Here is a 15418-nt window from a genome sequence, read left to right on the forward strand (position 1 = left end):
ATTATCTGGTCATTATCACATTGCTGTTTGTGGGAGCTTGCTGCCGCGTTTCCCACATTACGTCATTGGCTGTAAAGTGTTTGGAGACGTCCGGTGGTTGTGAAAGGTGCTATATAAATCCAAAATCCAAAATTTAGTTATCTACTTCCGACTTGGCAGATTTCAAACTGGAAGATCCCATTCATCTGAGTGTGGACCTGTAGTAAATCCTCCCCTTTATATTTCAGGACTGCCGCCACATTTTCTCTGCCTTTCCCCGCCCCACACTACCCTTGAGAGAGGAGTCTCCATACCGGCTCCAATGGAGGTCCAAGGCTCCGAGTGATTGGTTGCCTGCACGAGGTCGGGGAGAATTCCACGTCACCCTCGCCGTCTGAAAGGGACAATGGCCACTTTCCGCTCTAGCCCTGCGGGGCTTCAGCGGTGTGAAAGTGGCACAGGCCGTCAGCAAGAAAAACAAAAATGGCAGCCAGCACCAAGTGGCGTTCTCTGCCTTGCCAACGGCGCTTCCTCCGGAGGGAATTTGGGAAGATGGTCCCCTGAAGCGGCTCCACCCAACAGCATGACCTTCGAACTCGGGGCTACTTTCAGCCGAGGAGTTGCAATGTAAGATGTGGGAGACGGGGCCAATCTTGCCTGAACACGGGAGGGTGGGATGGTACCTGGGATGTGTCAGTGCATTAACTGGGTTAAGGGGTAGCAGGTAACTAGTGACCTTGGCCTGTAGCTGCTGTGTCTCAGTCACGTGGTCCTGGTAGCTGGCCTGCATGCGGGTCTGCATGGCGTTTAGCTCCTCCTCCCGCACCGTCAGCTGTTCCTTTAGTTTGGTCTCGCTGGCACAGGCTTTGGCCTTTTCAGCTACAAGTTCCTGAAAGGTACAAGAGCAATTAAAAAAATATACAGTAAAGACAAGTAAAACAGACAGTTTCTACCCTCAGCTCCTGCCCATTTCACCCGTCTAGCTGGGTGGGACTGCACTCGCCTGCTTCCATTCTTATCGATCTAATCGTAGCCAGAAAATCTCCTGCTACGGCTTCTCTTCCCACTCCCGCATCATTACCTCTGGTGTCCCCCAAGGATCTATCCTTGGCCTCCGTCTATTTCTCATCTACATGCTGCCCCTCAGCGACTTCAACTGAAAACACAGCGTCAGTTTCCACATGTACGCTGACGACAGCCAGCTCTACCTCACCACCACTTCTCTCGACCCCTCCACGGTCTCTAAATTGTCAAGACTGCTTGTCCGACATCTAGCACTGGATGAGCAGAAATTTCCTCCAATTAAATATTGGGAAGACCGATGCCATTGTCATTGGACCCCGCCACAAACTGCATTTCCTAGCCACCGACTCCATCCCTCTCCCTAGCATCTGTCTGAGGCTGATCGTAACCTTGGTGTCATATTTGATCCTGAATTGAGCTTTCAACCATATATCCGCAGCAAAACTAAGACCGCCTATTTCCACCTCCGTAACATCCCACATCTCCACCCCTGCCTCAGCTCATCTGCTGCTGAAGCCCTCATCCATGCCTTTGTTACTTCTAGACTTGATTATTCCAACGCACTCCTGGCTGGCCGCCTACATTCTATCCTATGTAAACTTGAGGTCATCCAAAACTTGGCAGCCCATGTCCTAACTCATACCAAGTCCCACTCACCCATCACCCCTGTGCTCGCTGACCTACTTTGGCTCCCGGTTAAGCAACGCCTCGATTTCAAAATTCTCATCCTTGTTTACAAATCCCTCCATGGTCTCGCCACACCGCCCCCCCCACCCCCCCACTCCCCCGCACCCCACCCCATCTCTGTAATCTCCTCCATCCCCACAATTCCCCCAAGATGTCTGCGCTCCTCAAATTCTGCCCTCTTGAGCATCCCTGATTATAACTGCTCAACTGGTGGCCGTGCCTTCTGCTGCCTGGGCCCCAAGCTCTGGAACTCCCTCCCTAAACCTCTCTGCCTCTCTACCTCTCTTTCTTCCTTTAAGACGCTCCTTAAAACCTATCTCTTTGACCAAGCTTTTGGTCATCTGCGCTAATTTCTTATGTGGCTCAATTTCAAATGTATTTGTTTTGTCTTAAAACACTCCTGCGAAGTGCCTTGGGATATTTTACTATGTTAAAGGCGCTATATAAATACAAGTAGTTACTGTTGTTTCAACCCTCAGCTCTTGCCCCCTTTCCTGCCTGGAGACTGGGAAAGTTTTAATTGTTCTTGTTTTGTAGAATATAACGACCGCTGATCAAAGCAACGATTTTGTGCCGATTTGATGGGAGCAAATACACTTGTAAAGAATGCTGTAACACCCCTCTCTCAGAAAATTCTTGTTAATGTATCATGAAATAGGAGCAGGACTCAAGCAGCGGTAAAAACAGATGATAAACATCTGCGTCCTGCAGGGATAACCAGGAGAGGCAGAGGCAGAGAGAGAAAGAGAGAGAGAGAGAGGAAGGAGTGGAGAAGAGGAGAAAAGGGGGAACTGAGAAGTATTAACAGAGAAACAAAAATGAAGGAGAGAGAGAGAGAGTGAGGGGGGGGGGGTGGCAGGGGGGGACGGTTAGGGAGGTGAGAGGAGAGCAAGTGAAAGCTCAGGGCTGTATTTTCTGCTCCTGGTTTCCTCTGTTTTCACCCTGGACGGGCGGCAGTGAGCTGTTCTGGGCTGGCGGCTAGCCGGGATTTCTAAGGCTGGTTTCGACGGGACACGGAGCGTTACCACCCAGAAGAGGCGAGCCGGTGTGAAACGCCCCTGGTTGCGACACCAACTCGATTTTTGACTCCCGTCTGACCCGTAGCGGTCCCCTGCTGGGACCGCCTGTGAAATCGGGTGGTCTGACCTGTAGCGGCTGCAGTAGGGTAAGTAATGTCCACCTCAGGGAAGTACGATTGCTTTTTCTTTTACTTTTTTTGCGATTTATGTTGCGGTGGCCTGGGCTATGTATTGGGAATGTTTTTGGTGGGGTTTTTTCAGGTTTTTTTTTCTCCCAGACCTCTCTGAGAGCACCTCCAGGCCGGCTCTTTAGCTTGGGATTTTCGCTTGCTCAGCCGGCCGAGCTCCCTGAGCGAGATGTGCAACATCTCCACTAGTGCTCCCCCTACACTCAGGTCCCAGCTGCCCAATTTTGCTGACTGAGGCGCAAACTGTTTCCAGGCGGTATCAGGACCGCCCTGCAGACATTAATGCCCCGAAATCCTAAAAGCCGAAGTAAAAGGGGAAATGAGACAGCAGAGTAAAAGGAGGAGAAAAAAAACAGAATTAACAGGATAGAAAGAGCTGTGAAGGGAGAAAAGCAAGTTGTAGATTTACAGCTGCCAATGTATTTGGTTAGATGGGTGTGCGAGGTTCTGACAACGTTTGCTTACTTGATCTATGTAAACAGTTTTCTTGGTGCCTTTATCATTCGATGGAAATTTTTTTTAAATTTAAAAGTAAGTTTAAATAAAAGGCAAATTCAAAGCCAGTCTGACTCACAATAAACATTTCTAGATTGGAGTGAATAGCCTTTTGAGAGATTTGAGGAATGGACTAGACTATCTATAAAATGCGAGAATGCAGCGAATCCTTCAGCAGCCCACACCATACCTTGTTGACTTCCCGAAGCTTATTTCTGGCTGCGCTGGAGTCCTCTTGTTCCGCCACAAGCTGTTTCTCTTTCTCGTCCAGTTGCCGTTTCAGTGCTGTTACCGGGTCGCCTTTCTGAGTAGCCTATAAATCACAAACAATGATGAACTAGCGAGACAGATAGTGCAAACACACAGCACGTTAAACTCTTCAATCTTGTCCGACATATCCTGACCGAACCCGGAGGGAAAATAAAACAGATCACGGTCAAGAGAAGAAAGAAATGAACTTGCAATTTATATGACATCTTTCACGGAATCAGGATGTACCAAAGCACTTCACAGCCAATGAAGTACTTTTTTGGAGTGTAGTCACTGTTGTAATGTAGGAAACACGGCAGCTAATTTACGCACAGCAAGCTCCCAAAATTAGTAAAATGATAATGACCAGGCAATCTGTTTTAGTGATGTTGGTTGAGGGGCAAATATTGGCCCCAGGGCACTGAGGATAACACCACTTTGAAATTTCTTTGAAATAGTGCCATCATGGGATCTTTTATGTCCACCTGAGAGGGCGGACAGGGCCTCGAGTTAAAGTCTCACCCGAAAGATGGCACCTCTGACAGTGCAGTTCTCCCTCAGTACGGAGTACAATATCCAACCAGATCTCCTGCTTCTGGGCGCTGAAAAGTCCTTCCCCCAGTGCCAACGTCCCACCAGTGTCAGCAAAAAGACACAGGATGGAAGTTCTGCTGATTGACACATCTGACTCTGGTATAAGTGGGTGCAAAACTCAAGGGTACCTCATCGGGGTAGGGGCGGGGAGGGGTTACAGTCAGCAGAGCTTTGATGCAGTTTGATTTACACTGCAATTTGAGGCAGTGTTTATATAATGTTGCTAGGGTAACCGATTCTCAAAATGCTACAATTTTCCCCCACAGGAATTGAAGAATACAAATACCGGCTACAGAAAGCCCCCACCCCGCCCCCAGTTCTCCACCCCGACACAGCAGTAAACCGGGGATCCAAAGGGGTTGTCTGCCCCTCTATAAATGATAAGAACATAAGAAATAGGAGCAGGAGTAGGCCATTCGGCCCCTCGAGCCTGCTCCGCCATTCAATAAGATCATGACTGATCTTCTACCTCAACTCCACTTTCCCACCCGATCTCCATATCCCTTGATTCCTCTAATATCCAAAAATCTAGAGGTAAGGTGCGAGGTGAGGCTGTAATCCCACTGTGCAACATTAGGAATGGTAACACATTCCATCCAAATTCCTCTGTCCTTAGTCCATTAAATAAAACATGTAGGTTAAACAAAGGAATTTGGTACCAACGTGTTCTTTCCACCTGAATGTCTCTCCGATTCCAACTGCTTCCTCGACGTGGTCCTGATCTCTCGGGGCTTGCCAGGAGATGGCTGGCAGTAGTGGTAGAAGGCCCGATGATTCCCCTGGTGGACGGCGAGGGACCAGGAGGGGGCATTTCTCCTTGGAAGGGCGGATGGAGGTGGCATCTCCAAGTCACTGTCGCATAATTCCTAGCAGTTGGCCAAGGGAGTGGGGGGACACTGGTGGAAGTCTAGGACGAGAACTCTCCAACCGCATCCTCCTCCAGACACAAAACACCAGGTGAGACGTAGAGATACAAAACAAGTAAAAGTCTGCCTCTCGTTGGAAGGTACTACGTATGTTATTATTAAGTATAGGCTTAGAACTTTTATCCGTTTGGGTATCACATAGGTGTGTGCCGTGGCACAGTGGGTAGCAATCTCACCTCTGAGTCAGAAGGTCGTGGATTCAAGTCCCACTCTAGAGATTTAAGTACATAATCCAGACTGACACTCGAGTGCAGTACTGAAGGAATGCCGCAGTGTCAGTGGTGCCGTCTTTCCGATGATACGTTAAACCGAGGACCCGTCTACCCGCTCAGCTGGACGTAAAAGATTCCATGGCACTTTTTCGAAGAAGAGCAGGGGAGTTATCCCCGGTGTCCTGGAAATATATCTATCCCTCAACCAACATCACTAAAAACCGATTATCTGGTCATTCATCACATTGCTGTTTGTGGGAGCTTGCTGTGTGCAAATTGGCTGCTGCATTTCCAACATTACTTCAAAAGTACTTCATTTGGTTGCGAAGTGCTTTATGACAGCCTGAGGTCGCGAAAAGCGCTATATAAATGCAAGGATTTCTTTAAAAAATAATCCACCTTACATTTTCCACTGATTCCTATCACTTGCTGATATTGGAGCAATTCATCTATAATGACTATGATCAATCCTTAGAAACACAGAACATAAGAACATAAGAATTAGGAACAGGAGTAGGCCATCTAGCCCCTCGAGCCTGCTCCGCCATTCAATAAGATCATGGCTGATCTGGTCGTGGACTCAGCTCCACTTACCCGCCCTCTCCCTGTAACCCTTAATTCCTTATTGGTTAAAAATCTATCTATCTTTGACTTGAAAACATTCAATGAGCTAGCCTCAACTGCTTCCTTGGGCAGAGAATTTCACAGGTTCACAACCCTCTGGGAGAAGAAATTCTTTCTCAACTCGGTTTTAAATTGGCTCCTCCGTATTTTGAGGCTGTGCCCCCTAGTTCTAGTCTCCCCTACCAGTGGAAACAACCTCTCTGCCTCTATCTTGTCTATCCCTTTCATGATTTTAAATGTTTCTGTAAGATCACCCCTCATCCTTCTGAACTCCAACGAGTAAAGACCCAGTCTACTCAATCTATCATCATAAGGTAACCCCCTCATTTCTGGAATCAGCCTAGTGAATCATCTCTGTACCCCCTCCAAAGCTAGTATATCCTTCCTTAAGTAAGGTGACCAAAACTGCACGCAGTACTCCAGGTGCGGCCTCACCAATACCCTGTACAGTTGCAGCAGGACCTCCCTGCTTTTGTACTCCATCCCTCTCGCAATGAAGGCCAACATTCCATTCGCCTTCCTGATTACCTGCTGCACCTGCAAACTAACTTTTTGGGATTCATGCACAAGGACCCCCAGGTCCCTCTGCACCACAGCATGTTGTCATTTCTCCCCATTCAAATAATATTCCCTTTTACTGTTTTTTTTCCCCAAGGTGGATGACCTCACACTTTCCGACATTGTATTCCATCTGCCAAACCTTAGCCCATTCGCTTAACCTATCCAAATCTCCTTGCAGCCTCTCTGAGTCCTCTACACAACCCGCTTTCCCACTAATCTTAGTGTCATCTGCAAATTTTGTTGCACTACACTCTGTCCCCTCTTCTAGGTCATCTATGTATATTGTAAACAGAGATGCCAGAAAGCCCATCGAAGCACTCCACCCTCAGGCTTCATGCACTCAAAGTGTACAATGCCTTCATAAGGTAAATGTGTGAACGTACCTGAATTATGCCATCGATACTCATGGGGCCCCCAGCTGCCTGTGCCGAGTGGCACTCCATGCTCCCGAAAACCCGGGAGTTATAATCGTGGGGGAGGCTTAGCCTATAGAAGATGGCTAAAGAGGTCCAGACAGGACATCCATTTTCTCCGATGCTGCCTTGGATACCCTGGAGCAGGTGGTAGACAGGAGGAACGAGATCCTGTTCCACCCAAGGGGCAGTTGCCTGGACTGGAGAATTTTAGCTATGAGGAAAGACTGGATAGGCGGAGGTTGTTTTCTTTGGAGCAGAGGAGCCTGAGGGGAGACCTTATTGAGGGGCATAAAATTATGAAGGGCCTACATAGAATGGATAGGAAGGACCTATTTCCCTTAGTAGGCTTTGTGTCTTAATGCAAGGAGTATCCGCAATAAGGTGGATGAATTAATTGTGCAAATAGATGTTAACAAATATGATGTGATTGGGATTACGGAGACGTGGCTCCAGGATGATCAGGGCTGGGAACTCAACATTCAGGGGTATTCAACATTCAGGAAGGATAGAATAAAAGGAAAAGGAGGTGGGGTAGCATTGCTGGTTAAAGAGGAGATTAATGCAATAGTTAGGAAAGACATTAGCTTGGATGATGTGGAATCTATATGGGTAGAGCTGCAGAACACCAAAGGGCAAAAAACGTTAGTAGGAGTTGTGTACAGACCTCCAAACAGTAATAGGGATGTTGGGGAGGGCATCAAACAGGAAATTAGGGGTGCATGCAATAAAGGTGTAGCAGTTATAATGGGTGACTTTAATATGCACATAGATTGGGCTAGCCAAACTGGAAGCATTCCGGTGGAGGAGGATTTCCTGGAGTGCATAAGGGATGGTTTTCTAGACCAATATGTTGAGGAACCAACTAGGGGGGAGGCCATCTTAGACTGGGTGTTGTGTAATGAGAGAGGATTAATTAGCAATCTCATTGTGCGAGGCCCCTTGGGGAAGAGTGACCATAATATGGTGGAATTCTGCATTAGGATGGAGAATGAAACAGTAATTTCAGAGACCATGGTCCAGAACTTAAAGAAGGGTAACTTTGAAGGTATGAGGCGTGAATTGGCTAGGATAGATTGGCGAATGATACTTAGGGGGTTGACTGTGGATGGGCAATGGCAGACATTTAGAGACCGCATGGATGAATTACAACAATTGTACATTCCTGTCTGGCGTAAAAATAAAAAAGGGAAGGTGGCTCAACCGTGGCTATCAAGGGAAATCAGGGATAGTATTAAAGCCAAGGAAGTGGCATACAAATTGGCCAGAAATAGCAGCGAACCTGGGGACTGGGAGAAATTTAGAACTCAGCAGAGGAGGACAAAGGGCTTGATTAGGGCAGGGAAAATGGAGTACGAGAAGAAGCTTGCAGGGAACATTAAGGCGGATTGCAAAAGTTTCTATAGGTATGTAAAGAGAAAAAGGTTGGTGAAGACAAACGTAGGTCCCCTGCAGTCAGAATCAGGGGAAGTCATAACGGGGAACAAAGAAATGGCAAACCAATTGAACAAGTACTTTGGTTCGGTATTCACTAAGGAGGATACAAACAACCTTCCGGATATAAAAGGGGTCAGAGGGTCTAGTAAGGAGGGGGAACTGAAGGAAATCATTATTAGTCGGGAAATTGTGTTGGGGAAATTGATGGGATTGAAGGCCGATAAATCCCCAGGGCCTGATGGACTGCATCCTAGAGTACTTAAGGAGGTGGCCTTGGAAATAGCGGATGCATTGACAGTCATTTTCCAACATTCCATTGACTCTGGATCAGTTCCTATGGAGTGGAGGGTAGCCAATGTAACCCCACTTTTTAAAAAAGGAGGGAGAGAGAAAACAGGGAATTATAGACCGGTCAGCCTGACCTCAGTAGTGGGTAAAATGATGGAATCAATTATTAAGGATGTCATAGCAGTGCATCTGGAAAATGGTGACATGATAGGTCCAAGTCAGCATGGATTTGTGAAAGGGAAATCATGCTTGACAAATCTTCTGGAATTTTTTGAGGATGTTTCCAGTAAAGTGGACAAAGGAGAACCAGTTGATGTGGTATATTTGGACTTTCAGAAGGCTTTCGACAAGGTCCCACACAAGAGATTAATGTGCAAAGTTAAAGCACATGGGATTGGGGGTAGTGTGCTGACGTGGATTGAGAACTGGTTGTCAGACAGGAAGCAAAGAGTAGGAGTAAACGGGTACTTTTCAGAATGGCAGGCAGTGACTAGTGGAGTGCCGCAAGGTTCTGTGCTGGGGCCCCAGCTGTTTACATTGTACATTAATGATTTAGACGAGGGGATTAAATGCAGTATCTCCAAATTTGCGGATGATACTAAGTTGGGTGGCAGTGTGAGCTGCGAGGAGGATGCTATTAGGCTGCAGAGTGACTTGGATAGGTTAGGTGAGTGGGCAAATGCATGGCAGATGAAGTATAATGTGGATAAATGTGAGGTTATCCACTTTGGTGGTAAAAACAGAGAGACAGACTATTATCTGAATGGTGACAGATTAGGAAAAGGGAAGGTGCAACGAGACCTGGGTGTCATGGTACATCAGTCATTGAAGGTTAGCATGCAGGTACAGCAGGCGGTTAAGAAAGCAAATGGCATGTTGGCCTTCATAGCGATGGGATTTGAATACAGGGGCAGGGAGGTGTTGCTACAGTTGTACAGGGCCTTGGTGAGGCCACACCTGGAGTATTGTGTACAGTTTTGGTCTCCTAACTTGAGGAAGGACATTCTTGCTATTGAGGGAGTGCAGCGAAGGTTCACCAGACTGATTCCCGGGATGGCGGGACTGACCTATCAAGAAAGATTGGATCAACTGGGCTTGTATTCACTGGAGTTCAGAAGAATGAGAGGGGACCTCATAGAAACGTTTAAAATTCTGACGGGTTTAGACAGGTTAGATGCAGAAAGAATGTTCCCAATGTTGGGGAAGTCCAGAACCAGGGGTCACAGTCTGAGGATAAGGGGTAAGCCATTTAGGACCGAGATGAGGAGAAACTTCTTCACCCAGAGAGTGGTGAACCTGTGGAATTCTCTACCACAGAAAGTAGTTGAGGCCAATTCACTAAATATATTCAAAAGGGAGTTAGATGAAGTCCTTACTACTCGGGGGATCAAGGGTTATGGCGAGAAAGCAGGAAGGGGGTACTGAAGTTTCATGTTCAGCCATGAACTCATTGAATGGCGGTGCAGGCTAGAAGGGCTGAATGGCCTGCTCCTGCACCTATTTTCTATGTTTCTATGTTTCTAGAGGAGTTAACAAGCAGGGGGCATAGATTTAAAGTAATTGGCAGGAGGTTTAGAGGGGATTTGAAGGGAATTTTTTCACTCAGAGGGTTGTGTGGGTCTGGAACTCACTGCCTGAAAGGGAGCTGAGGCAAAAGCCCTCACCACATTAAAAAAGTACTTGGATGCGCATTTGAAGTGCAGTAACCTACAGGGCTATGGACCAAGAGCTGGAAAGTGGGATTAGACTGGATAGCTCTTGGTTGGTTGACGCGGACATGATGGACTGAAATGGCCTCCTTCCATGCTGTCAATTTCTATGATTCTATGACATGGATACAAAGCCAAAAAAAAGTTCATTGACCGCACCAGTATTGTCAAGGTAAGAACACTGCTTCCTCCCCTGCACACACCCCCAAACACTCAATGAATTCAACAAACTCCTTCTGAGCTTGGCGGGAGAGCAGACACTACAATTTTATTCTGTTAAAATCTCTTCAATGGTCTCTGCCACACCTTGGTCCTTTCCCACCAGGCTTCTCCATTTGTATTTTGATGGCCCTTCCAGAGTTTTGTGCTGATGAGTACTGCTCCAAGGATCTATTTTCCCCATTTCTCTTCCCCAAATCCCCTCTTCTTCTGATGGTGATTCATGTTGGGGTACAGTATGGTATTCACCCTGTACCTTGCCCCCAAGTCATCACGAGTCAACCTGGATAATTAGTGTTACAGACTAATTCACCACAAAGTGCGTCATGGGCCAAGTTCCTGCTTCCCCTGACAGCTACATACAACAAAATCATACAGCACTGGAGGAGGAGGCCATTTGGCCCATCATGTCTGTTCCGGCTCTTTGAAAGAGCTATCCAATTAGTCCCACTCTCTCCATTTTTTCCCCATAGCTCTGCAAATGTTTCCTATCAAATTCCCTTTCGAAAGTTACGATTGAATCTACTTCCACCCCCCTTTCAGGCAGTGTATTCCAGATCACAACAACTTGCTATGTAAAAAAAAATTCTCAAGGCCCCTCTGGTTCTTTTGTCAATTACCTTAAATCTGGTTACCCACTCTCCTGCCATTGGAAACAGTTTCTCCTTATTTACTCTATCAAAACACTTCATAATTTGGAATGCCTCCATTAATCTCCCCTTAACCTCATCTGCTCTAAGGAGAACAATCCCATACAGACATAAATGCATTTCCCAGCCAGAGATAGTTGACAGTGGTCAGGATTGGAAATTGCGGTTGCTTTTCTCCCTCCCTACCCCAAGAAAGTCAATTGAAGCACCCATACCATTACCCCAACTGGAGTCAGTTAATTCAGAACAGATCAGGAATCCTGAGAGGAAGGGGTTGTCGTATGAAGATAGGTTGAGCAGGTTGGGCCTATACTCACTGGAGTGTAGGAGAATGAGAGGTGATCTTATTGAAACATAAGATTCTGAGGGGGCTCGACAGGGTAGATGCAGAGAGGATGTTTCCCCTCATGGGGGAGTCTAGAGCTAGGGGGCATAGTTTCAGAATAAGGGGCCACCCATTTAGAACTGAGATAAGGAGGAATTTATCCTCTCAGAGGGTTGTAAATCTGTGGAATTCTCTGCCCCAGAGAGCTGTGAAGGCTGGGTCATTGAATATATTTAAGGTGGAAATAGACAGATTTGAGAGCGATAAGGGAGTGAAGACTTATGGGGAGCAGGCAGGGAAGTGGAGCTGAGCCCAAGATCAGTTCAGCCATGATCTTATTAAATGGCAGAGTAGGCTCGAGGGGCCAAATGGCCTACTCCTGCTCCTATTTCTTATGTTCTTGTGAATCACAATTAAGCCTTCCTGGCTCTACATGGCCAAGTACCACGGTAAGCCATACGACAGCTTTGCTTTCGTGACTCCCTCCCGTCAACACAATGAGAACGAGGCCACATCAACAGTCAATGCAATGCTTGGCACGAACAGAACTGGTAGCCTACCGTATGCCAGGTGTCCTGCACAATGCCAGCCTTATCCATCAGGATTTCGATGAGTCGTTGGACCTCGCCCTCGCTGAAATCCATGCTGCTGACCGTGGAAAGCAGGGTCTTGTAGGGAATGTAGAGGGGCCCATCCAAAGAGTCAGCAGGAACCGTTACTGAGAAAGTGGAACAACAATCCGCGGTTAAAACACTGAGCATAGCAGGATTGTGAGTCATTCTCTTACCAAACATTCAACCACACATTTCGGCATTGATATTGTAAGCAAAGGTGTTCTACAAACTGACTTGCAAATGTGTTACTACACGATGGACGTATATCTCCACCTGCGTGCAATCAGAGGCACCTAAAGCAAGAACATATGCTGCTCTCCATATGTAGCTGTAATGCATTTACTTCATGGGTTCTTTGCTTAAGAATTCATAGCAACACATTGCTATTAAGAACTAGTTGGTTTATTAGCAAAGATTTAACAATCACACTACGCATTACCAGTTCATCCACCAGGCTCACAACTACATACCTCATCGTGGATCCCCTGAACCCAACTGGCTGAGGTTTCATTGAGTCTTGTGAACATCACGTGACTGGCTAAGCCACTCACAACTCAACAGCTCTACAAACCTGCGAGCGTACATTACAGTAGGCTGGATCAGGAGCCCCAAAGGATGAGTGAGTGCACCTGGTGAGCAGATCAACAGTACAGACCAGGGAGGTGCCAGGTCCTGTGCTGATCACAGCTGCAACTGGGCTCAGTGCTCCTCGGTTACGGAGATGTCAAATCAGGCAATGTTGATTCAGCGACTCTTCTGGAAGCGGGCATCCGACAAGATCAGCCTGGGCTATAATCGGAAAATAGCCACTCGCTCACTGCCATGAAGAAAGGCCACTTGGGCGAGGGACCAGAAAGAAAGAAAGATATAGCACCTTTCGCACCATCAGAACATCCCAAAGCATTGTGCATCAATGAATTACTTTTGAAGTGTAGGCAAGTGTAGAACCAATTAGTACGCAGCAACACCATCTGCTTTGTTGCTGTTAGTTGAGGGATAATGTTGGCCGGGACACTTGGAGAATTCTGTGCTCTTCGATAAAAAACTGCCTATCCCAAAAGGCAGATGGTTTAACTTTTCATCCGAAAGACGGCCCCTCCGCCAGTGCAGCCCTCCCTCAGTACTGCACTGAAATGTAGGGCTTGGAGTGGGGCTCGAACCCACGACCTTTTGAGTCAGAGGTCATCAGTGTCTGTACAATCTCCCCAAGCATGTTTGGGATTTTATATTTAGCTGTTATATAGTGAAGTCAAATTCAGGGTATATGTTACATCAATGCAAGCGTTACATTCCAAATGTTTATAGACACAATGGGCCGAATGGCCTCCTTCTGTGCCATAAATTTCTATGATTCTAAGAGGCAAAAATATGGCTCACACCAATGCTGACCCCTCAGGCCAGAGCAACGGTCACCCTTTGCTGAGTTGAGATTTATGCAATGTTTGTTATCGCCATTTATTGAGCCTGTACAGCGAAACTTCAAAGTATAGAAGAAGAAACTATATTTCACCCAGGCACTGGAAACATTTCAAATCCAAGGCAAAACCGCCAATCAGTAACTGAGCCTGTATCGCACTGTATACAATACTTGGCAAAGCAACCTAGACCCATCAGCATCATAGGCAGTCCCTCGGAATCGAGGAAGACTTGCTTCCACTCTTAAAATGAGTCCTTAGGTGGCTGAACCTAGACCAAGCCCTTGGCAGCATGCAAGTGGTAACGGTTTGGCACTGCAAACCACCCCGCTGTGTATAGGTAAAACATCTTGTATTTATGTAGCACCTTTAACTTAGTAAAACGTCCCAAGGTGCTTCGCAGGAGCGTAATCAGAGAATAATTTGTCACCGAGCCACACAAGGAGATATTAGCAGAGGTGACCAAAAGCTTGGTCAAAGAGGTCGATTTTAAGGAGCGTGTTGCAGGTAGACTTCACTAACAGAATGTGGCACTATTTTATACATACCCACATCTGGTAAGCATCCGTCACAAGAAAGCTACACTGTGACATTGAGACCCAACACTATTGCCCATACCAATGTGCATTGCACAATAGTGCCCTGAAACAGGCTATGAACCAGTCCCAGCCCCAAGTACCTACAATACAAAACACACTGGGACTATGATATTTTATATTTTCTATGTGTTGGCTGTGGCTCAGTTGGCAACAGATTATCTGGTCATTTGTGGGAGCTTGCTGTGCGCAAATTGGCTGCCGTGTTTTCTCCATTACAACAGTAATTACACTTCAAAAGTACTTCATTGGCTGTAAAGCACTTTAGATGCCGAGGTTGTGAAAGGTGCTATATAAATTAATGTCTTTCTTTTTACTTTTTACACGTTTTACCCGTCACTTAGTGCCTGAAAGACTGGCGGAAGCAGACTCAATCGTAACTTTCAAAAGGGAATTGAATATATACTTGAAAAGGAAAAAAAAATAGCAGAGCTATGAGGAAAGAGCGGGGGGAGTGGGACTAATTGGAAAGCTCTTTGAAGGAGTGGGCACAGGCACGTTGGGTCGAACGGCCTCCTTCTGCACGTTAACATTCTACGATGAGCAGAATTCTCAAGTTGCACACTTCCCCCGAACTGACTGGTACAAACAGGATCAAAATAATTAGCATCTTTTTGGTTGTTCTATCCCCAGAAGATCTGCTCAGCTCTTCCGGTCCTGATTAAGCAGTTGTTTGTTTATTCGGTACCCTGTCAGCCAGATGTTCCGCTGTACAAACGGGCTCCCTTATTAGCGTAGGTGAGCTGCGGTATCAGAAGTAGAAAAGATTAAACCAAAAGCAAAATACTGCGGATGCTGGAATCTGAAATAAAAACAAAAAATGCTGGAAATCTCAGCGGGTCAGGCAGCATCTGTGGAGAGGGAAGCAGAGTTAACGTTTCAGGTCTGACCCTCCGTCAGAACTGGAAACGTTCGAGGTGGAACAGATTCTTAAGGAGGTGCAGGGGCACTGAAAGGGGGAGGGGAGGAAAAAACAAAAGGGAAGGTCTGTGATAGGGTGGAAGGCAGGAGAGATTTGAGACAAAAAGGATGATAAAGAAAGACTTGCAATTATATAGCGTCTTTCACGAACACCAGACGTCTAAAAGCACTTTACAGCCAATGAAGTACTTTTGGAGTGTAGTCACTGTTGTAATGTGGGAAACGCAGCAGCCAATTTGCGCACAGCAAGCTCCCACACACAGCACTGTGATAA

General features: G+C 46.6%; 1 protein-coding gene across 2 annotated transcripts in view; it reads right to left on the reverse strand.

Moving 5' to 3' along the window:
* The window catches only part of LOC139273323 (ribosome-binding protein 1-like), a 185316-nt gene that overhangs the window by 98790 nt on the left and 71108 nt on the right, over window positions 1-15418 (reverse strand). For both annotated transcript variants that reach the window (XM_070890104.1, XM_070890103.1), the window contains exons 3-5: window positions 12159-12316; window positions 3582-3704; window positions 716-868 (exon numbers count right to left, since the gene is read on the reverse strand). In XM_070890104.1, coding sequence (XP_070746205.1) covers window positions 716-868; window positions 3582-3704; window positions 12159-12316 — 434 coding nt within the window. The remainder of the gene's footprint in view (window positions 1-715; window positions 869-3581; window positions 3705-12158; window positions 12317-15418) is intronic.

The sequence above is a fragment of the Pristiophorus japonicus genome, chromosome 9 (assembly GCF_044704955.1).
Source record: "Pristiophorus japonicus isolate sPriJap1 chromosome 9, sPriJap1.hap1, whole genome shotgun sequence".
Classification (NCBI taxonomy): Eukaryota; Metazoa; Chordata; class Chondrichthyes; family Pristiophoridae; genus Pristiophorus; species Pristiophorus japonicus.